Raw genomic sequence first — 22707 nt, forward strand, 5'->3', positions numbered from 1 at the left:
GTGACAGCCAAGAGGGCTCTGGGCTGCTGGGAAGTGAGAGAAGAGAGAGAACCGTGTGCAGGTGAAGGTGGGGCGGGCCAGGAGGAGGGCGAGCAGGGAAGGCAGAGGAGGGCGAGTGGAGCTTGGCCGCTGTCCCCTGCACTGCTGCCAGCTGTGTCACAGGAACCTGGGAGAGGGGACTGTGTCGGCTGGATCCCCGGCCCCCACTGGAAATGCACCCAGACTCTTCCTTGGGAAAGTCTTCTCCCAGTGAGAACTTGCAAATGGGCTGTGCTTGCAGTCCCCAGGTGTGTTTGTTTAAACATCGGAATTCTGTGAAATGCGATGGTTTGTAGGAGTGGTTAAAAACCCCTTGTGGCTTCTTCATTGAAAGAAAAGAAAAATATTTTTGTTTCTTAAACATGCAGAGTTCTGATGTAAAACAGAACTAAAATTCCTGTCTAGAAATCTGGCTTGTGAATGCAAATGGAATGACAGGCAGTAAATAGCCATAAGTGTTATAAATGCCAGAGCAATCTAACCTACTTAAAACAAAATATTTCTTAAACTTTTGTCTATAAATGATTTACAAAGTATGAGGAGCCCTATAATGAAACAGGAGGGATTAAGGTAAAGTCAGCTTTATTCAACCTTAAACATTATTCATTGCTGTTATACACGGATTCGTCCCACATACTTGCATTGAAAGCCTGCCACGTGCTGGGCGCTCCTCTTGGTGAATTTTCTTCTTGTGCCAAAGGACAGTCTTTGAGGTGGACAGGCGTATACCTTTACCGTAACTTGGTAAATAGAGCTAATTCTTCCAAACGCCATTGCCTGAAAGCGGCCGTGTCCACGCACAGGTGCAAGTACAGTGGCCGCGAGAAGAATGGGTCAGAACAGAGCGGGAGCGGCAGGGTAGTGAGTGCAGGGCCGGCAGCTGGCAGAGGAGGAGAGAGAAGTGGCTGGAATTGGCTGTGTGCTGCCTCGGTGGTTAACTCGAAGCGGGTAGCTGGGAGCCTGCCGAGGGCAGGGTAGGGCTGTTGCCCAAGCATTATGCATTGAAATTTGACATGTTCAATTTTGTGTTTCTTCCAAAAGATTACAACTTACCCTTGTTTAGTGCCTTCCCTCTCTAGCTCAGAGAGTGGAAATAGTCTCTGGCAAGAGTTCCTAAAAATCCCAGGCCTTCCCGATGTTTTGGGTAGTTCTGGATTTCCTAGTCTCTCTTACTGAGGGCTTCCTCCATTATGTACCTGGGAATGACAGTAGAGGAATAGCTTCTAAATGCATTAGAATTTTCCCATAGAATAATGAGCAGCTGGTACTGAAAGGATACACGGCTTTAGTAAATAAGCATCGCATTAATGTAACAGGTTGGAACTTGAGAACTTTGATTGAGAAATCCAGCAAATGTTCGGATTGATAGCCAATAGTTTGATTTATACTACACAAAAGCTTTGGTTATTAGGAACACAAACAATGATAATTCCTTCTCAGCTTTGAGAGGCATGTGAGTTGTCTTATTTCTGTTTTATTGGTGAGAAAGCAAAACCATAAAGAAGGCATGGTCTTCCCTCCTAATGAGTGTTTGGCTTAAGCCGGAGGAATCCAGGCCTGCTGACTGCTGTGTTTCCCGGGGTTTCCACTGTGGTTTACGGAACACTTGGAAGTAGATGGGACCACGCAAAGGCTATTACAGGGGTTTTAAGCCTTGACTCCTTCGGAAAGGCCAACTACATATGTGTTTTGCTTTGTCTGTAGTTACCAGCTGACGAGTGGGTACAAGCCGGCCCCGATGGACCTGAGCTTCATCAAGCTCACCCCGTCTCAGGAAGCGATGGTGGACAAGTTGGCCGAAAACGCTCATAACGTGTGGGCCCGGGATCGGATCCGGCAGGGCTGGACCTACGGCATCCAGCAGGTACGTGGGGCCTTGGCGCTGTAGTCACGGGCTGGGTTTTACTGAGGGGTAAGTAGCATGATTTGTAACAGGAAAGATGAAATAATGATGGTATAAAAACTCATATTACACACTTCCATTAGTGCACAGATACACTAATGCACCTGTCTGGTGCTGGGCCCGAGGCTTGCCCGATGAGCACAGCTCTGCCTGTTAAGTGAGGTGCGCAGGGAATATTATCAGAATGGGGATTTATAATGTGGCTTTGGGGCATCTCTCTCTCTGAGACTGTAGTTTAGGAAAAACTTGAAATATGAGAGAGTGAGAGAAAGTAGTAGTAGAAGAGGTCCATGAGTCCTTAGTCACAGCCCCTGGGGCCAGGTGACTTTCAGAATCCAGGCATTTCCCGGCCTTCGGAGCGGTCTTGTGAGGTGTCCCGCCTCTTCTGTGGCAGGGCAGCAGACAGCCGGCCCGGTGTTCCCCTGGGCGGCACTGCAGGCAGGACAGCGCCAAGAGTGGCAAAAAGGACTGCCAGCGGCCTTGCCTCAACTCAGGGCTTGTTTTGCCCCCAAGTGAGTGTTCATTAAACTCCGAAAAACTGCATTTCAGAGGCTTCTGCGTTTCACAGCCATGGATCTGTATGAGTGGGGACACTGGCAGGGTAGCTATAGCCAGCGTGGGTGCACATGGAGGTGGGTGGTGGAGCTTAAGAACAGAGTTAGCCTTGACCATGTGACCTTTGCTGGGCCTCTGTTTTCCTTTTCAGTCAATTATTTAAGTCCCGACAGTACCTGGCACCTAACAAATGCTATACAGCCACCCACTCTCAGTAGCGGGGGCCATGCCCATGCCTGGAGCTCACAGGTGTTTTCTGCTATAACTCCTACGGTCCCATGGAGGATGGGCACACAGGGCTACAGGGAGCCTGGGAGAGCAGTTCACCTGGTGCGACAGAGCCCCCAGGTGTGGGCCCAGGTGGGGATCCCGCAGGTGCGGTTCTGGAGCCAGCATTCCTCACTTCCGTGCTGCGACAGGACCTCTGGCCAGGTTGTGGCAGGCCTCCTTGGCTAGGATTTTTCAGAATAAAATGGGTTGTTACTTATACACTTAGACTGTGGTTTGGGATGAAGTCTCAATGATGCTTTGAAAATGTATTTCTAATTCTTCTTAAGCCACTGACTTCTGTCATTTGGAGGGCTAAAACCTTGCTTTTCCTCATAATATGATAGGATGTTTTCCTGTTGAATGAAACTAGCTGTATCTGATGAGAATGTTAACACTCAGTGTAAGCAGGGTATGTGTGTGTGTTTGTGTGTATGTGTGTGTGTGAGAGAGAATCTCTTACACATGTTGGTCTTCCACTTGCCTTGACGACCTCATGGCTCCATCACACAAGCCAGGATTTGCCCATAGCTGCCCTGTGGAGGTGCCCCTTCCTGGACTCTGGGCCCTCTGCCTTATAAAACCACAGGCTCTGCCTGAGAGGCCCAGCCCTCACCTGCACCCTTTCTTCTCCCCTCTCCCAGTTCCTCCCCGTCACCCTTCAGGTTCTGGCCGACAGGCACACTTTGGCTGGAGCTTTCCAGTGCTGTCTGCTTTTGTATCAGCTCTTGTGAACATGATCTCGTTCAGACTGTAACTCCTCGGCAGCAGTGGGCTTGCTACGTCTTCTGTGTGTCTCAGGCACAGTTGAGTTTGGACGTGAGTGTGTGTGGAACCCTGGGAGCTGCTGTTGCCATTCAGATTCCCGGCACCATCTCCCAGAGTAGGATTCATGGCAGACTTTGAAACTTCTATACAGGAGAAGTGTGGGGGTGAAACCGTCTTGAAAAGGTGGGGTGCTGGGCCCCGTCTGGAAGCGGCAAGCTCTCTGTTTGCACTGCTTCTTTGCCTTGAGCGGCTTTGGAGCGGTGTCTGCAAGTGTTACAGGTGCTCCTGCGCTGGGGATGAAGTGTTCAGCCCAAGTCACTAGAGAGTGGGAAGCCGAGTGGGAGCAGCCCCTCTTGCTCCCGCCCAACCAGGACAAACCCTGTGCTCCATGGATGCAGCTTGTCTTGTTGGGAAGGTTTGCCAACACCCCACCTCCACCCCATTCCCCTTTATGCCCAGGTCATTCGGAACTGAGTGTGCTGCTGGGAATTTGGGGAGGTTGGTGGAACCTGCGCAGAGTCTCAGTGAGTGAGAGGAAGGAAGTTCCGTCTTCAGTACTAGGGCCCTAAGACCCGCGGTCCGTCGGCAGTACCTCTCCACCTCCCGTGACAGCGGCTTTGTGCTTACTCTGAAATAAGCATCCTTAAGCCAAGACAGTGAGACAGTCTGTTTTCTGTCCTGGCTAACACCATATTAACCACATTTTGAACTTGGAGCCTTTTTTATAATATAGTTTTGTAGTTAAGCCTATACTTTTGAATTCCTTGGTTTCACTGGTTGATAGGGCAAACCTAACGCCTATTTTTAAAGCTAGTTGAGGCCATAGCTTGACCTTCTTTCTGGAACATAGTGTGTTTTCTCTTAAGAAGGAACAGCAGCCTTATGTAGACTGTTGAGTCAAAATCACCATGACCAGTGCTGATTTGGCTCTTCTTGAAACCAAAGCTTGTCAGTCAACTGTGCAGGGAAAGTGCATGTCCTCCACATTAGCCCATCGCTCGTGACCATGGCATCTGGCAGATGGTTAAAGAGACCCTTCATGTTGGCTTCTGTTGTTGCTGCAGTTTTCTCTTTTTGTTCTCGTGGAGGGGTCTTGCTTTAAGTTGATACAGTCATTCATGCGACTGAACCTTTTGTATCAATACTGTTTCAGTAACTTCAGTAGCCTGAGAAGACAAAGGGAATGGGGAAGGGGCAGCGTTTGCCCTGAGGGAACTTATATTTTGTTGTATTTTTAAAATCCTCACCCAAGAATGTATTTTTATTGATTTTAATTTTGTTATATTTCCTTCCTCATTTCCAACGGTTGTTGGCATTACCTCGATGACTGCACCTGTTTTCTTCCTGTAGGATGTGAAGAACAGAAGGAACCCTCGCCTCGTTCCCTACGCCCTTCTGGACGACAGAACCAAGAGATCCAATAAGGACAGCCTCCGCGAGGCCGTGCGCACGCTGCTGGGCTATGGTTACCACCTGGAGGCGCCGGACCAGGACCACGGTATTTCGCATTCACTGCGTTACCTTCTCATGGCAAAATCAGGAGGAGCTTTTTAAAGCCAAAGCCCAATAAATGAATAAAAGGGGGGGGTACCAGACCGAGTCCCTTAGTACATAATTTCGTACTCAGTGTGTGGTCTAGAGTGCTTTTGCCTGAAGGACTAGCCCCAGCCCTCAGGAGAGTGGTTTAGGACCACGGTGATCCTGTGGGAAAGCAATGGGTTGACCCTCCCCGAGAGTCTGAGGTGCACCTTTAACTGTCTCATTCTGACACTGCCCCCTCCCCCCCCGCCCAGTCCACCCGTTGTGCTTCAGAAGAGCTGGATCTAGCTGTTTGTGGGAGTAAATTATGGTGGGAACTAGTGTTTTCTAACCCCCCATTGCTTGTACTCATTCACGTAGGCAATATTAATTAGTGCAATAGTTTGCTTTAAGGGAAACCTACTAGAATAGGCACTCAGTAAATGTGTTGAGTAAATGGGCTTTTAAAGGTTTTATGAAGAATTCATTTCCCTTTAATAATACCTTTTAAGAATATGGTTTAAAATGATCAGCTTGTTAATCCTTTGTTTCTGCAGTAGGAGTTGGTATTGTTGACCTTAACAGATAGCCAGATATTTCCTAGGGTTTGTTTGGGAACAACAAAGAATAGCAGTTCAGGACATGTGTCTAATGGAGACCACCCACAAATCCAAAGAACGAAGGAGAGGAATGTTCTTTCATAGAGAAAGGGGGGCGGTCAGAGGTTGTAAACAGAGAGCCCATTGGAGGAAACTGAGGAAGCTCTATGTGTAGTGGCTTTTCATTGGCTGAATGGTTACCAGGTTAGGATAAGAGCCTCCTTTTTTCCTGCTGGAGGAGTCCAGTAGAAAACTGTTTCCTGTTGCTGATGGTGGCACTTCTTCCTGTTGGGGTGGTGAGTGGTAGGGCACAGGCCTTCCCAGCTCCAATTTAAAAGACTTTTTTGTTTGTGATCTTCACAGAATTAATATTAATATGTTGAAATTGGCAAAAATGAAATAGGACTGTGTATTTCATTATGGCACCACATCTGAGTCTCCATCAACCTGGTTGACACTGTTCACCTACCCCGGTACTTCCCTGAGACCCCACCCCACCCAGTCTGCAGGCCCACCTAAGCTTCTTCCAGGGGCTTTTCCACACAAACGATCTGTCTTGGCTCATGCTGCAGACCTTCCTAAAGTCTCTCAAATGGTCACAATGCCCAAACAAGTAGCATCTGGCCTTGGCGTGCCCCGTGCCTCTCACTAAGCAGCCCCAAGCCTCGCACTAGCAACAGGCAGACTCGATTTGCAGCTGGGCCTCTCCCGGGCACCTCCAAGCGCAGCACAAGTGGGAGCCATCTGCAGGTCACTTTGCAGCTCATGCTGGTGGTCCCAGGCAGGGCACAAGCAGCACCTGAACATGGCCTGCACCTCCTGGGAGGCCCCAGAGATAGTACCCCTGATGGACAGCCTCTGACCATGTCGAAGCACCCCACCCACCCACCTCGCCAAGTGATAAAAGCAAGGGGCAGACTCAGTGAGTACCTAAGCCCTGCTGAAGTGAGTTCTGCTGTGTGGGATCAGCCCCTACACAGCTGATCCTCCTCCATGCTTGTGGTCAGTAGTCCAGCCAGTCAGCCTGGGGCTAAGTTCCTTCCATTGATGTGCCAGCAGCGATCAAGGTTGAGCTACAACAGGAGGGTGTACACCTGGAGCACCCAGCACAGGTGACCGGGGAGGCTCTGCCACTGGGCCACACAGGATACCTCTGTATAAGGCCACTCTACCAAGACAAGGAAACACAGAAGCTCTACCTAATACCTAGAAAAGAACACAGGAAGGCAGCCAGAATGAGAAGACAAAGAAGCATATCCCAAATGAAAGAACAGATCAAAACTCCAGGAAAAGATCTAAACAAAATGGAGATAAGCAACCTACTAGGTGCAGAGTTCAAAATGCTGGTTATAAGGATGCTCATTGAAATAAGTGGAAGAGCAGATGAACTCTATGAGAACTTCAACAAAAAGATAGAAAACATAAAAGCAGAACTAGAAAACATAAAAAAGAAGCAGTCAGGAATGAAGAGTGCAGTAACTGACATGAAGAATATACTAGAAGGAATCAATGGTAGACTGGATAAAGCAGAGCATCAGATCAGCGATTTAAGAGCTAAGATAGCAGAAAAAAACCCAATCAGAACATTAAAAAGAACCCCCCCCCCAAAATGAAGATAGTTTAAGCAGCCTCTGGGACAACTTCAAGCCTACCAACATTTGTATCATGGGGGTGCCAAAAGGAGAAGAGAGAGCACAAAGAATCGAACACATATTTGAAAAAACGACAGAAAATGCCTCTAACTTGGCCAAGGAAATAGACATATAAGCCCAGGAAGTGCAGAGTCTCATAATTAAAATGGCAAATATTCAAGACAGAGAGAATCTTAAAAGCAGCAAGAAAACCTACAAAGGAGCTCCATAAGACTGTCAGCTGGTTTCTCAGTAGAGACTTAATAGGCCAGAAGGGGTTGGCACAGAATATTCAAAGTGATGAAAAGCAAGGTTCTATAACCAAGATTACTCTATCTAGCAAAGCTATCGTTTAGAATCAAAGGACAGATAAAGAGCTTCCCAGACAATAAAAAGCTAAGAGTTCATCACCACGAAACCAGTATTACAAGAAATGTTAAAAGGTCTTTTCTAAGAAGGAAAAAGTTGAAAAATGTGAATAATACAACGGCAGTAAATAATATCTATGTTAACAATTTAAATGTAAATGAATTAAATGCTTCTATCAAAAGGCACAGGGTAGCTGAATGAAGAAGAAAACAAGATCTTTGCATGTGCTGTCTAAAAGAGACTCACTTCAGATCAAAAGATACATATCGACTGAAGGTAAAGCGACAGGAAAAGATACTTCATGAAAATGGAAACAAGAAGAAAGCTTGCGTTGGGGAAGCTGATTTTCACAAGGATGATGAAAATGGAAATTGAAGAGTAAATGTGAGAGGTTTTATCAAATAAAATAACATGTCTGGTGATCATAGGGTAAGATTAAAAACATTAATTTATAATTGATTGTTCTGCTTTTGCTGACCTCAAAAAAGTTAAGAGCATATAATTTTTGCTAATTGAATCTAATCCTATGTTATTAATCCAGGTTATAATTTATTTTCTATTGACAGAATGCTGCATACTTCAGACTGAATATGAATTCAGTATTTGAATTGTACTATTTTTTAAGTGTTGTTCTGAATACTATTTTAAACATTTGGAAAGTAATTGTTCTTCATTATAAGGTTTTTTCAAGGTTGGATTGCTTAATTAGAAATAATACAAGGAGGTTAAAAGTATGGATGGTTAATAGCAATAATTTTACTTACATAAATACACCTGAAGAATTTTAGATATGTATGAAATTTTAGACACTAGCCAGCCTCCCTTCTTTCACAGCTTACTATAACTAATTTAAAATTTTAGTGCATAATTAGGTCTTGCCTGCCCTCTAGTGGCCAGTGGCTTTTAAATGTAGGGTTTGCAGAGCAGTGGGTATAGATACTGTGGGCCCTAATTGCTCAGTTCTTTGTGATCCCTCCCTGTGCCAGCGCCTGGGGGCACCGCGAACACAATATATTCAGACCTCACCCTTAATCTTGACATGGTTTGTTAAGGGCATGATCCCTGAATTTCTTCTTCTTTGAGTAGCAACATCCTTGAAAAAATGCTTTAGGAATATACCTGTTGACTTCATTTTTTTAATGTCAATTTTGATTATATTCATCATAACAATATAAAGACCATTTATATAACACAACAAGCTAGAATTGCCTACCAAACATATATGAATGTAGAGTGTTTAACATCCGGCAGATCCTAGGAATTTCGCATTTGGGGACGGGGTGCAGCCATCAGCTGTGTGCCTGGGAGCCTGTGTCAGTCACTTGGGACAGGTTTTGTTCCTCCATTCAGCTTAGCACGTGCTTATAGAGCACCCGCTTTGTGCCCCACTGCTCAGTGCTATAGGAAGCACAAAGAAATTTGTTACAGGTTGTCTGGATCTCTTCTTACAGCTTCTGTAGATCCAGATTTTCATTTATTATTAATATTTTATCAAGAAACAGAAGGCTAATCTGTCACTTCTTAAACCATGGCTGTAACCTCCCCTAAGCAAATGTGAGAAATGCAGAGTATGAGCCACGAGACACACAGACTTGGAGGGAGGGGTAATAAATCTCTGTACACATGTTCATTTCAAGTCCAGGTGGAGGCTTACTGGTGGTCAGGGACAAACACCAGGTCTAAGAAATTCTGCCTTGTTACCTCTAATTGCCCCCATATAAGCAACCCCCACCTCATGTCAGGAAAGCATTACTGGTCACTCTTGATAAAAGAGAAATGTGCAGTGGCTTTCTTTTAAGGACATGGTTATATTTTTGTACCGAGTTTGCTTTCCAGCATATTAGATTTAAGCCAGTAAGAGAGTCTGCTGGCATTCCTTGAGCACATGGGCCCGTTAGAGTCACTGCCCAGGACACGTGAAAAGGGAAATACGTCTGTGAAGTTTTCAGTGCTTTCCAATCCTAACAACCTGAATGTCCACACTTAGAAAATTGGGTGTTTTATGTATTAGTTTGTATTGACATATAATGTATGATTCTATTTGCTAATGTGACATACTTAAAATAAGGGCAACTACATGAAAGCTTTTTTCTTTTCTGGAAAGGAATTTCCAAGTGTCTGTGCAGTTGTGGGATTTCATTCTGTCTCTCCCGTTACTTTGGGGAAGGTTACGACCATCATTTCAAGAGGCAACAGATCAGTGTGCTGTTTCTCAAGGAAATGTTAACTCTGAAAATTTTCCTTTTTCTTTTTTTTTTTTTTTTTAGTATTGCAGCATTTATAGCTATTTAAGAATCATAGTATCTGATGTTTTCCCCCTCAAACAGTAGTTAACTGGCCTATTTTTCATAAATCATTTAGTCACTAAGTAATAGAATGAGCCCTTTTTATCCTTCATCATAGAATGTTTCTGTCTCTCATTCAGGCCCCTGTGCACCCCCAACTTGAATGGATCAAAAGCAAATGCTTATTCTTCAGGGAATTGTGGACATGCTTTATGCACCACATGGTATTATAGCTGCCTTATTTTTAACCTGTGTTCACGCATTTACTTTTCAGTATGATGTCTGAACCTATTGCATGGCATGGGTGTGTGTGTGTGTGGGAACGTGAGCACATGTAGGTGGTATTTTGAGTTGGAGGCTATCACTGCTGCAGAATGAGAGCAGCTTGGAGATTGCTGGGTGGTCAGGTGAGTGGATGTGTGTGTATGTGCACATGTGTGTTGTGGGGGAAAGGTAGTAAAACAATGTGTTGCTTATTTAGAACTTAACACAAGTGTTTATCAGCAGTACAGTTCCGCTGTGTATCCTATAATCACCACAAACATCATCAAGAAACTGTAATTGATTATCTCATTATATTAGCTCCTAGTATGTGCTAGACCTCTTAGTCCATTTTCTTTACTTCAATCTAACCTTAAATTGTTACAGGTGGTCTAGCTGTGTGTTTACTGGGGACCTTTAGAGATTATCTAGACTTTTTATAATTCTGATTTGGTCACATGCAATCAGTGGTTAAGCTGTTATTAAACTTTTATTATTTATAAGGTCTTTTCCAACTCTTTCAAGGTGAATAGGTGAGAGCTGATATTTGGCCGGTACCTGCTATCTCTGTGCCAGCTATGGAGGCAGAGTGCAAAGAACATAGGCTGTAGCCCCAGGCAACTCCCGAATTCTGTCATTTGTTAGTTGTGTGACTTTGGTTAAATCACTTCAGTTTCATTCTCTATATCTAACCCAGATGCTCCAGAACTGGCTGCATCCTTGGAGATGTCAGTTCAGTGGACCCTGTCCCCGTGCCCTGTGGTGTCCTGGGGGCTTCCATCCTCATGGTCACCTTGGCTTCGGGTTCCGTGGTCTGAGGTGTCTCACTCCTGGCTCTCGATCCACATGCTTCCACCCTCAGTCCACCTGTGTTTACTCTCAATCCTCACATGTCTACTCTCAGTCCACATACACCGATCCACATACATCCCCAATCAATTCTCATGCGTTTACTTTCAGTTCATGTGCATCCACTCTTAATACATGTGCATCCACTCTCAGTCCATGTGCACCTGCTGAGTCCAATGTGCCCACTCTCAGTCCATGTGTGTCTTCTCTCAGTCCACATGCATCCACAATCCATCCATGTGTCTGCTCTCAATCCATGTGTGTCTCAGATGTTTTTTCCCTTTGCACCAGCCACACTGACTCTGATGTTAGACGTGGCCTTTTTACTTCTCCCCCAAATTGCTTAAACACAGCGTTTGTGTGTGTAGCACTGTACGGTGAAAATGCAGGGCGCGGGAGTTTGGCCCTCAGCCGTCCTCAGGGGAGTTGGTGGATGGTGACGCTTCTCTGCTGGTTATAGGTTCCTCTGCCCTCAGCGCCTGGCCGCTTCTGCCCCCTTCTGCCCCGCCCACCCATGCCTCTAAATTTCTTACGCGGGGTGGTTTCAGTCTCTCACGCTGTCTTCCCTCCATCCATGCCTCACGTGCTTCTCGTTCTCTGCTACCTAACTGCCCAGTGGCTGGTAGGTCTTTGCTGCGAAAGGTGGTTCCTCCTGAAAAGGCGCACCACTGCCTCCCCGGCGCTCCCGCAGAGGCGCCCCCGCCCCGGCAGCGGCAGTGCTGGCCTCCCGGCTGAGCCCGCTTTGTACACCGTGAACCACCGTGGGAATTAGGAGCAGCGCTAGCGCGGCGCTGCAGGTGTAATTCCCCAAGGCAGGGGTGGCGCTCCCTCCCCTGTCCCTGCGCCCTGGGATGATCACTGCGTCCCCTTCACCCCCAGCAGCCCGAGCTGAAGTGTGCAGCGGCACCGGGGAGCGGTTCCGGATCTTCCGTGCGGAGAAAACCTACGCGGTGAAGGCAGGGAGGTGGTACTTTGAATTCGAGGCTGTCACTGCGGGGGACATGCGCGTTGGCTGGAGCAGGCCTGGCTGCCAGCCGGACCAGGAGCTGGGCTCCGACGAGCACGCCTTTGCTTTTGACGGCTTCAAGGTGAGTGTGCAGCGCCCACCCCCTCCCGCCCCCCCGCCGGGTGTAGGGGACCCCCGTTCCCCCCCCCCACCCCCCCCGCCTGAGCATGGGCTTTCCCTGGGATTCCTCTGGTAGGACAGGGACGTCAGCGCTTTCCCGAGCATAGATTTGGAAGCATAGTTCCTAGGGAAGCTTTTGCCCTTGTAGTTTCAAAACATTTTTCTCTATCCCACAAATACAATAGAATCATTATCAAAAAGATGAATCATTCATGTCTTATCAAAAGCATTAAAAATACATATGCTAATTAAAAATGCATACAGTTCGATACAGTAGTTTCCTGGATGAAATGTATCCTCAGGCAATAATTAATAATAGGTAGACATGTTTAATAATGATAAGAATACCTAAGGCAATGTGGTTATAATCACAAAAGTTTTGATTTTCAACAGTTTTAGTAATTTTCATTTCTTAAGTTGTGAGGAAACTGGTCAAGGTTCTTATTTTATCATTTATTTATACATCATATAAATGTTTAAATATTATTTTATGTGTATAAATTATTTAAACATTAAAAAGATATATGAACATAGCCACAATAGAATAATAATAGTCATTTTTGGTTGATAAAATTATAGATATTTTATTTTTATTTGTATTCTTTGATTTTCCTTCAGTGGATTTGTATCCTTTTCATATGAGGGAAAAAATCTAATTGCACAAAAGAAGTTAAAATAAATAAGCAATCACGTCGAGATTTGACATTGGGTGCTCAGGTACGCATGTGCAGGAAACCATTTCCAGGCTGCAAATGAGTATTGTGTCTTCTAGGACAGCTCACCCACTTTGTTCTGAAATATTTTGTTTCCTGATCCTGTTTTTTATTTCAGGTGGGAAAATTTAACGCCTTTCGATACATAATTTAGATAAATAAATTTTCTAAAAACTACTATATATTATACTTGAGAAGAATCAAATTGTTTTGCATTGGTGACTACATTTCATTATGTAGTAGATCACAATGAAATTTATGCTTAAGAGTGAAGTTAAAAGATTTTACTGGAAAATTAATACAACTAATTTTGTACATATAGATCAGTAGAATATATTATATTTATCACACTATGTTTTAAGTATATTTATAATATGAGATTTCACCTGTGTGTATGAAGCAATATTGGTATGTATATTCAATCTTTAGCTTTTCATTTCAGCAAACATATTAAGAGCATTTTTAGGTTTGATTTGAATCTTTTTTTTTGAATCATAGAGGCTGGGGAAAAAGTAGGTTTACAGTTGTTCATATGGAAAATAATACAACAATTAATAAATAATAATACAAGAATAAACTCTGTTTTGCATATTCACAGCTGTGAGACTACCTTTGCTCACCCTGTATATTGAAATGCTCCCAGATTTCTATTTTGTTAAGTGTCAGTGCCATTGGGTCCAAGGAATGCAATTTTATTTTGAAAAGGATGAAAATTAGAATGTCATTCAATGGTAAATTCCCAGCTGGATCCTCTGCTCATAATTCTTTCTGTTTTGTGGAGTAAAGAAAAACCACCCATGTCCTGGGAGGCATTCACTGTAGGGAGAAAAATAAAGTTTTAAAGTCACAGAGCTTTTCTTTTAATAGAAAGTATGTGGAGTAGATTTTTAAAAGGACAGAAATGCTAAAATCATGAAATAGCATTTGGGTTTTCTTGAGTCAAGGCATACAGTGTTGCTATTAGGGACTTAAATAGAAATCCCAGACACCCTGTCTGTAGGGCCTCGCAGTGGACTGAGGTGCGCTGGCTGGAGGGCTTCCTCTTGTGGCTCTGGTCAGCAGGAGGATGGGCTGCGGGGGGGTCCTGCAGGGGATGGGCAGGGCCTGTTCTCCTGGCTTTCTTGGTGACAAATGACTCTTCTGTCCCAGGCCCAGCGGTGGCACCAGGGCAATGAGCACTATGGGCGCTCTTGGCAAGCTGGCGATGTCGTGGGGTGTATGGTTGACATGACCGAACACACCATGATGTTCACACTGAACGGCGAAATCCTTCTTGATGATTCAGGCTCAGAACTGGCTTTCAAGGACTTTGACGTTGGTGATGGTAAGTGTGTTCCGGGCTGCACCACAGTGAGGCGCGGTGCCCTGATGTCACGTGACTGCTATCTTTGTTTGAGGGGAGGGCGGAGGGGCTGACGCTGAGAATCCCACGGGTGCCCGCGAGGCTTATTTCATCAGATGCCCTTGAAATCACTTTAGCTGAAGTGCTGTCTGCCCTGCTTAGCTAGGAGTTGAGTAAGGCAGAGATAGCTTTTATGAACATGAATAGGAAAGTGAATGACAGGCAAAAGCATTTTTCCACAAATGTTAAATTCTTATTTCAAACTTCCCACTGAGCTACGTGTAGCTTCTTTCTGCCCATTCATTTCACGAGAAGGTAAAGAGCAGCTTCTCGTTCAGGCCCTCTGCTGGTTGCTGAGATGACAGAGGTGAATAAAACATTGTCCTGTCTTTATATAGGTCATGGGAGACCAGGGGCGTCCACACTTGCGTAATTTCTGATCAGCGGAGAAGTTCTAAAGTAAAGTGCGGAGAGTTGGGTGGATGGAAGCGCAGGGCAGGCAGCAGACACCCGTGCCACGTGCGTCTCTCCGACTGCGAGGACCTGGGGCGGGGCTGTAACGATGAAAGCCCCTTGTGAAGCAGATGCTTCCAGAAAGGTGGCCCCTGGCACGTGACGTTATTATAATCCACATTAATTTAAATGGAATGAAGTTAAAAACTGAGTTTCTGAGGCGCACTTGCTGCGCTTCAGGGGCTCCGTGTGGCGCTCTGGCTAGAGGCGCCCCTACTGGACAGCGCAGGTATAGCACACTTACGCATCCCGGGAAGTCCTGCTGGGCAGTGTGCTCTAGAGCAGGGAATTTCAACCACGTGCGGCAAGGGTTTTTACAGCATACAGTTCCTGACTTTTTAGTAGGGGGCACTGACCTCTTTTCGCTTAGATTGTCAAATAAAAAAAAAAAAAATAGAAGGCAACAGCCAGCATAACAATAGCTGTCCGGTGTAAATTGGTCAAAATTGTACCTATGTTTTGGTCAGACTGGCAAAGAATATATTTTTGGTGTGTCACAAAATTCTAGTAATTAGTTTGTGTGTGCCATGAGATGAAGAAGGTTGAAAATTGCTGCTCTAGAGCATAGGAACAAGGTGCTACTTAATAAAATACTGCATAAATATTATTTCAAAATGAGCTAACGTATTTTTTTCAGAATGACTTGGATTTTTTCTATTCTTTGAATATATATAGTCTTGGATTTCAAGATACACATCAGTCAGTACATTTAATATTCTATAAATTTGTCACTGATCTTCAAAAGTTAGCCAGCTTTAAAAAAAGTTAGCCAGCTTATTGTTTGCATTAAATTTTATATTCATTCATTCAGGACACTTCTGAGCAGCTATGACCATTATTTCCCAAGTACAGCTTTGTGAAATTAATAGGAATTTTGAATTTTTATAACTTAATTTCTGTTTTATACACCTCTATCTCTGGGTGGTGAAACTGGCACATAACCCTTCCCTTGTGCTCCACTGGATTTAGGAGCAGTAATGGGGGTTGGGGGGTGAGAGAGAGACTTTTTCTGTGTTACCCCTCTCCACTGGCCAATATAATGCATATGACCTGAGATTTTATCTTTTTAACTGGTTATTTAAAATGTTTGCATTCGTGCTTTCCTTCTTTGAGAGTTAAAATCTTGAAATGCCCTCGTGAGTTGTTTGTTTAACTTATGGCACATATATTCACAAGAAGGTGTTAGAACGATACCAGGCAGAATGCCCATCCATGCTCATCAGGTACACAGCAGGTGTTAATGTAGTCCCATGTTGCAGAGACCAGTTGCCACGGCAGCAATCACCTGGGCTCTGTGGTGAGTCTGGTGGTGCAATCACACACACACCTCTGTTGTTTGATTAAAGTGAAAAGTAAAATAATGATTAAATTTTTAAAAATGACTTGAAAGTTATACTGACAGGTCTGTTGCCCATCAGCACCGGGACAGCCTCCCCCATGCAGAGCTCACAGGAACATGCTTGAAAATCCACTAATTTAGGCCAATAGATTTATGTCACAGGAATGTACTGTGATTGCTCAAATACTGGAAAAGTATTATAATTGCCCTATTTTCAAGTGGCTCTTATACCCAGCTTGTCTCTATGTCTGCGCCATGCATTGTTTACCAAGTTCATAATTCCTTTTTATTGCTAAAAAGACAGCCAGCTCAGTCATATGTGGCTATTAAAGCAACCAAAAGAACTGTGTGGTGAGATGGATGGGAAGAAGTTCTGTATGTAAAATACATGCACACACATACATATTGTATTTAGCCAGTCCTTTCTCTTATTCCTTGGGGGACAATTATTTAAAACACCTTTCCTTGGTTACCTCTTCACAAGCTGTCAGAGCTGCAGATACACTATAATTTTTAAAAGTTTAACTAGAAACTCATCATTCACACTTCCTCAAGCAAAAGTGATGTGTCTTGCTTCCTGGTCGGCAGCAGTGCTATACAACCATTTATTTCAATTTATATTGATAAATACAAAATGGGTGAAATCATTATGAATTACTGGATGTAATTTCTATAGTCTTGTGCTACGTTGAAGGTTATATATTGATTTTATTGCCACTAATTTCAACATGGGAAGGAGTAGGAATCACAATGGCAGAAAATTGTTAGCTTATTCTTAGGAGCCACTACTTTTTGATCTATAAGTCAGGTTCTCAGATTTGTAGTCTGCATTCCAATACTGACTTTGTTTACTGTGCTGAGTACTTGAACTTTTGTATAAAATATTATAGAAAGAAATGAAGAATACATAAACATCCCTCCCACCAAAAAATACCATCTGGTTCTTTTGCCAAAGGCAACTGATTCAAAAGAACATAATGAAACAGTGGATGTAATTAATATAGTTTCCCCTTTTATTCAGTAGTGGAAAGATTAACTAACCCTGTCACACATTAGTTTATGAAAGATATTATTTGTTTCTCCCCTATTGCTCATTTGCTATTGCTTTTGGCTTAGTACCTCGTTTCCTTTACCCTGCTCTTTGATTTCATGTCTTCATTGTTGAAGTAAGACTGCATTGCCCTGCTTAAGCTGCAATGATTGTTACATGGAGAGAAAAGAGACAGTTGGATTAGGTTCAGTATGACTTTAACAACTATATCAAAATAGGTATTTATGTGTACATTTTTTCCATGCTTAGATCTAGTATGCCCCAGAAAAAAAGGCAGAATTCTCAGCCCTGACCAGATAGCTCAGCTGGTTAGAGCATCATCTCTATAAGCCAAGGTTGGAGGTTCCATCCCTGGTCAGGGCATGTACAAGAAGCTACCAATGAAAATAAGTGGAACAACAAATGGATGTTTCTTTCTCTCTCCCCTGCCCCTTCCTCTCTCTCTCTCTGAAATCAATAAATAAAAAATAAATTTTATGAAGGGCATAATTCTCTTCTAAAATCAACAGTAGCTATCAGTGGATGAAAACCTTTCAAACGTTTCCTCCGGTCCCTTTTTCTTTGAGTTCCGTGTAAGGAGTTCTGTAGCTCAGGCTGTGCTGGGTGTGTGCGCAGCGCAGGTTACTAGGCGGGGAAGGGCAGCACACTTTGGTTCTTCCTTTTCTCACATTCCCCTGCAGTGGAGCTGTGCATGCCAGAGCGGGGGGCTGTGGGATGGGGACTCCTTCCGTGATTGTGCCCCCTGGGGTCCTGGAGGGCTGTGGGCTGCTTAGCGTTTATCTCCTTTTATAGAAGTCCAAGGTGAAGAGGGACTTGTCTAGGGGTTGCAGTTACTGAATTCTGATGCAGAGGTTAAATACTGCTCTTCTGACTCTATAATGAATACTTATGTTGGTTCTCTCTTCATTCCACTGTCGTCTTCACCGTAGGGACGTCTCTCACAACGATAGGAACTCTGGAGCAATACTTTTGGTCATTCTGTACTAACACAGTCACATACTGATGAAACTGAAGATTCGGATTCTTCTTTCTTCCAGGATTCATACCTGTATGCAGCCTTGGGGTGGCTCAAGTGGGAAGGATGAACTTTGGCAAGGATGTGAGCACCTTGAAGTATTTCACCATCTGTGGCTTACAAGAGGGCTACGAACCATTTGCCGTTAATACCAACAGGGACATTACCATGTGGCTAAGCAAGCGACTCCCTCAGTTTCTCCAGGTTCCATCAAACCATGAGCACATTGAGGTTTGTTTTTTCTTTAACTATCAGACCATTGTCAAAAGCCAGGAGTGGAATATCTTTACACATGGGAGTTCTACTTGGACAATTATTGTCACTTACTTAAAATGGTGGCTCCGATGTGTTACATAGTAGTGGAATCTAAGCATAGGGTTGTCAGCCTTGATTTTAAATACTATGAGTAGCTGATTAGACTGATGCACAATGATTAATTCTCATTTTATATAGGGCATGTCAGGCTCTGTGTGAATGTATACAATTATACCATGAATTTTCCAAGCCATTTTCTGAGTTAGAAGCTGAACTACGAGTGTATCTGTAACGTGGTGCTCACTGTGTGTCATTGTCTCATTGACAAAATCCTGCCCTGTGTGGCCATCTTTGGGGCACTAAAGACGTGCTACTTGTGATCTCTAGAACCCCGAGCCTGCAGTGACGATGAGAATTGAACTATTGCTTCTTTGTTTGCTAGGTGACCAGAATAGATGGCACTGTGGACAGTTCCCCTTGTTTAAAGGTCACTCAGAAGTCATTTGGTTCCCAGAAGAGCAGCACTGACATCATGTTCTACCGCCTGAGCATGCCCATCGAGTGTGCAGAGGTCTTCTCCAGGTCAGCAGCTGGGGGGCTCCCAGCGGCTGGCCTCTTCGGGCCCAAGAACGATCTGGAGGATTACGATGCGGACTCGGACTTTGAGGTTCTGATGAAGACAGCGCATGGCCACCTGGTGCCCGATCGAGTCGACAAAGACAAAGAAGCTCCAAAACCAGAGTTTAATAACCACAAAGATTACACGCAGGAAAAGCCTTCTCGTCTGAAACAAAGGTCACTGATCTATGCCAAGTGATCTTCAGTATGTGCTTTGTTACGTGGGATGGGGTACAGCCGAGGTTAGGGGGTTCCCTAGGCAGCTTTTTCTTTCTCTTCGCCCTTCTTCGTGCATAGAGTGTTCTGCAGGGGACAGTAAAGCAACCTGGTCATCATCTGATTTGTTACTGCAGATGTAATTTATCCCGAGTTACATTTTTATGCATTTTTATGAGTATTATGGTAAAAAAACACATAAGAAAATTAAAACATTTTAAATGTACAGCACAGTTAGGTGAACAGTAGTGTTACGTATGTTCACTTTCTTGTGAAACACATCTTCACGATGTTTTCATCTTGCAAAACTGAAACCCTCGACCCATACACAACTCTCCTTTCCACCTCCCGCAGGCTCTCGTCACCACCATTCTAGCTTTTGTTTATGAATGTGACTACCCTGGTACCTCTTATAAGTGGCTTCGTACAGTGTTTGCCTTTGTGACCGGCTTATCTCCTTTAGCGTCCTGTCCTCTGGGTTCATCCATGCTGTAGCCTGTGTCGGAACTTCTTTTCTTTATGAAGGCTGAGTCATATTCCATTGTATATATAGACCACATTTTGTTTATCCACTTATCCATTCATTCATTGATGGATGTGTGGTTTGATTCCACCTGTTGGTTATTATAAATAGTGCTGTTAGCAACATGGATATGGCGACACCTTTTCAAGATCCGACTTCCAGTTGTTTTGGATATATACCCAGAACTGGGATTGCTGGTAGTTCTATCTTTAAGTTTGTAAGGAACCTTCATAGTGTTTTCCATAGCTGTTGTACCATTTTACTATCTTACCTTCCCTGTAAAAGGGTAAATTTATTCACATCTCTGTCAACTCCTGTTACTTTCTATTTTTTTTTTTTTTTTTATCCATAGTAGCTATCCTGCTGGTATGAAGTGATACTCATTGTGGTTTTGATTTGCATTGCCCTGGTAATTAGTGATAGTGAACATCTTTTCATATTCTTTGGGCCATTTGTAGATCATCTTCGGAGAAATTTTTTTCATTCTTTGCTCATTTTTTAATTGGCATTTTTGCTTTTTTGTTGTTGAGTTATAAGAGTTCTATATATATACTGGATATTACTCTTTTATTAGATATGTTGTTGGCAAGTATTTTCTCCCAAGAGTTGGTTTTTAAGGTGTCTGTATTTACAATCTTGGTTGAAACTTAAAGAATATTCTCCCTAAATAGTATTTTTTATGGGCAAGAAAACAATTTATTTTGTCATTTTTTCTTGCACTAAATTTGAATTTCTCAACCTCAGCATGCTCTGGGCTGGATAACTATTTGCTGTGAGAGTCTGCCCTGTGCATTCAAAGATGCTTAGCAACATCCCTGGCCTCCACCCACTCGATCACCCTGGTGGAGAATTACTCTACCAAACTGATTGTATGCTCATGTTTGAGGTAAGCAGAACTTGTAACGTTGCTGATTCGCAGTCCTGTGATATTTTCAGATTTTTGCTTAGGAAAACAAAGCCAGATTACAGTGCAAGCCACTCTGCAAGACTCACCGAGGACGTCCTTGCTGATGACCGGGACGACTATGACTACTTGATGCAAACGTCCACGGTATGAGGTTGCAGCATTGGTCCTTGACTTCTGTTTGCCTCTTGCTATGCTTTACGTTTTAAATAGCCCACTTTGAATCATCATATTTAGCAAGTTTATTTTTAAAATAATTATTTGCTTATTTAGAGGGACTAAAAAGTAGAAAAATATGTATATGCAGTAAGAGACCTATTTTAGGGAAAATGTCCTTAATGGCGCCTGTAATCCTGATTCTACCATCTTGTTTCTGGGCAAAATTTGAATTTGTGACTTAGTTTTTCCAAGTACATATTAATTCTTTCACCTTTATGATATGTCTAAAAGAAGATCATTTATATTTTTTAGTGGTCAAGTTTTGCTGTCTACCATTTGAAATTTTTAAAACAACTTGTGCTAGAATGCCAGATAGAAAGAAATGGTTAAAGTGATTCTAAGATGTGAAAATATTGCATATTTGTGCTAGGAAAGGTGATGCATATTCACAGGTAGGTGACAGGTGTAAATCTGCATAGATTAGCACACTGTGTAAGCTGGCAGAATTTGAAGCATACCTGCCTAGTGGTTGATGATTTTATTACATAAATATACTACGTATGTATACATACATTATGGTATGCATATTACATATATAGTCATAACATACAGGCATACACACCCTCAAACCATTTAGCATGTTTGCTCAGATAGTCTTTTCTCTTTTTCCCACTATTTCTAGTTTAATTCAGAGTGTCTTTTTTATAACTCTCCTTATTTTGTAGTGTTAGTCCATGGTGCCAGTAACATTTTAATTAGGCTCGATGATTTAAAATATTCTTTGGCAGTTCAAATACTTTGCAATTCAAAGTTTTGTTTTCTTTCCTTTGCCAACACCTGGCTTTGCTGCCTTGACAGTACTATTATTCTGTGAGGATCTTCCCTGGACAAGAGCCTGCTAACGTCTGGGTGGGCTGGATCACGTCCGATTTCCATCAGTACGACACGTGCTTTGACTTGGACAGAGTTCGTACAGTAACTGTTACTCTCGGAGATGAAAAAGGAAAAGTGCATGAAAGGTTGGTCTTCCTCCATTTCTTGCAAATGACATCTGATGAAGATGTTAGTAAACCTAGGAATTTGTTCTCTTAGATTTCGTGCCCAGGGTAATATTTCCACCTATAGGAGCAATATAATCAAAACCTTAATGCCAGCATTCTTTCCGTTGTTCATACAACCAGTAAGGAATCTGAGTATATTAAAAGTGAAAACCGTTTTAAAGTGAGAACAGTGCTCCCTTTGGGGTAATAACCATGTGTTCCCTCAGGTGACCTTGTACAAGATTAACAACTCCTGTAATGATCCTCAGCCTTCGTGCTAGGGTTACGGATGGGTGAACGTGAGGCAGTTAGCATGTGGTCTGATACGGATGGTGGGAACTGTGGTGGGGAGACAGTTGGAGACGTGATGGGCTCGTGGTTTAGACCAGGTGGACACATTTGAACTTGGACTGAGGAGCAGTGGGTTCTTTCCTCAGCTTGGCCATTGACTCGCTGTGTGGCTTTGGGTAAGTCAGTTACACTTTCTGTGCCATCCTTTTTCATGTGTAAAACAAACTCAAACCAAACCTTCAAAAAAGTGAAGAAGGCTATCTTCCTTGCAGAATTAGACAAGAGAAGATCTGACCATTCGCATCTCCCTTTGTGCCCTGCACCCTCTCTGATCCGCTGTGACAGGTCTCGTAGAAATAGTCCTCCATCCGTCGCTTTTCTTTTATACCTGCTCCTCATTTTTGGTGACTGGAAGCTCGCTCTCCTGCCTTCAGGTTTCAGCACTTGAACCACTTGAGCTTAGACCCCGAGACAGTGGGCCTGGCACAAATCTCCGATGACGAGCGCTTTACATTAGTGTGGCACCAAGCCACCTGTCCCCAGGAGTGTTCTTGGGAG

The 22707-nt window shown here is 43.6% G+C and overlaps 1 protein-coding gene across 2 annotated transcripts in view; it reads left to right on the plus strand.

The window, feature by feature from the left end:
* The window catches only part of RYR2 (ryanodine receptor 2), a 550937-nt gene that overhangs the window by 338713 nt on the left and 189517 nt on the right, over positions 1-22707 (plus strand). The window contains exons 24-31 of one of the 2 annotated variants that reach the window (XM_090263510.1): positions 1744-1903; positions 4883-5030; positions 11927-12132; positions 14033-14207; positions 18166-18374; positions 18841-19193; positions 20692-20806; positions 21677-21837. In XM_090263510.1, coding sequence (XP_090119636.1) covers positions 1744-1903; positions 4883-5030; positions 11927-12132; positions 14033-14207; positions 18166-18374; positions 18841-19193; positions 20692-20806; positions 21677-21837 — 1527 coding nt within the window. Of the gene's footprint in view, positions 1-1743; positions 1904-4882; positions 5031-11923; positions 12133-14032; positions 14208-18165; positions 18375-18840; positions 19194-20691; positions 20807-21676; positions 21838-22707 lie in introns of both variants that reach the window. The other variant, XM_090263509.1, reaches the window with a different exon arrangement.

This window comes from Furipterus horrens, unplaced genomic scaffold (assembly GCF_987537825.1).
Source record: "Furipterus horrens unplaced genomic scaffold, mFurHor1.1.pri manual_scaffold_15, whole genome shotgun sequence".
In the NCBI taxonomy this organism is placed as follows: domain Eukaryota; kingdom Metazoa; phylum Chordata; class Mammalia; order Chiroptera; family Furipteridae; genus Furipterus; species Furipterus horrens.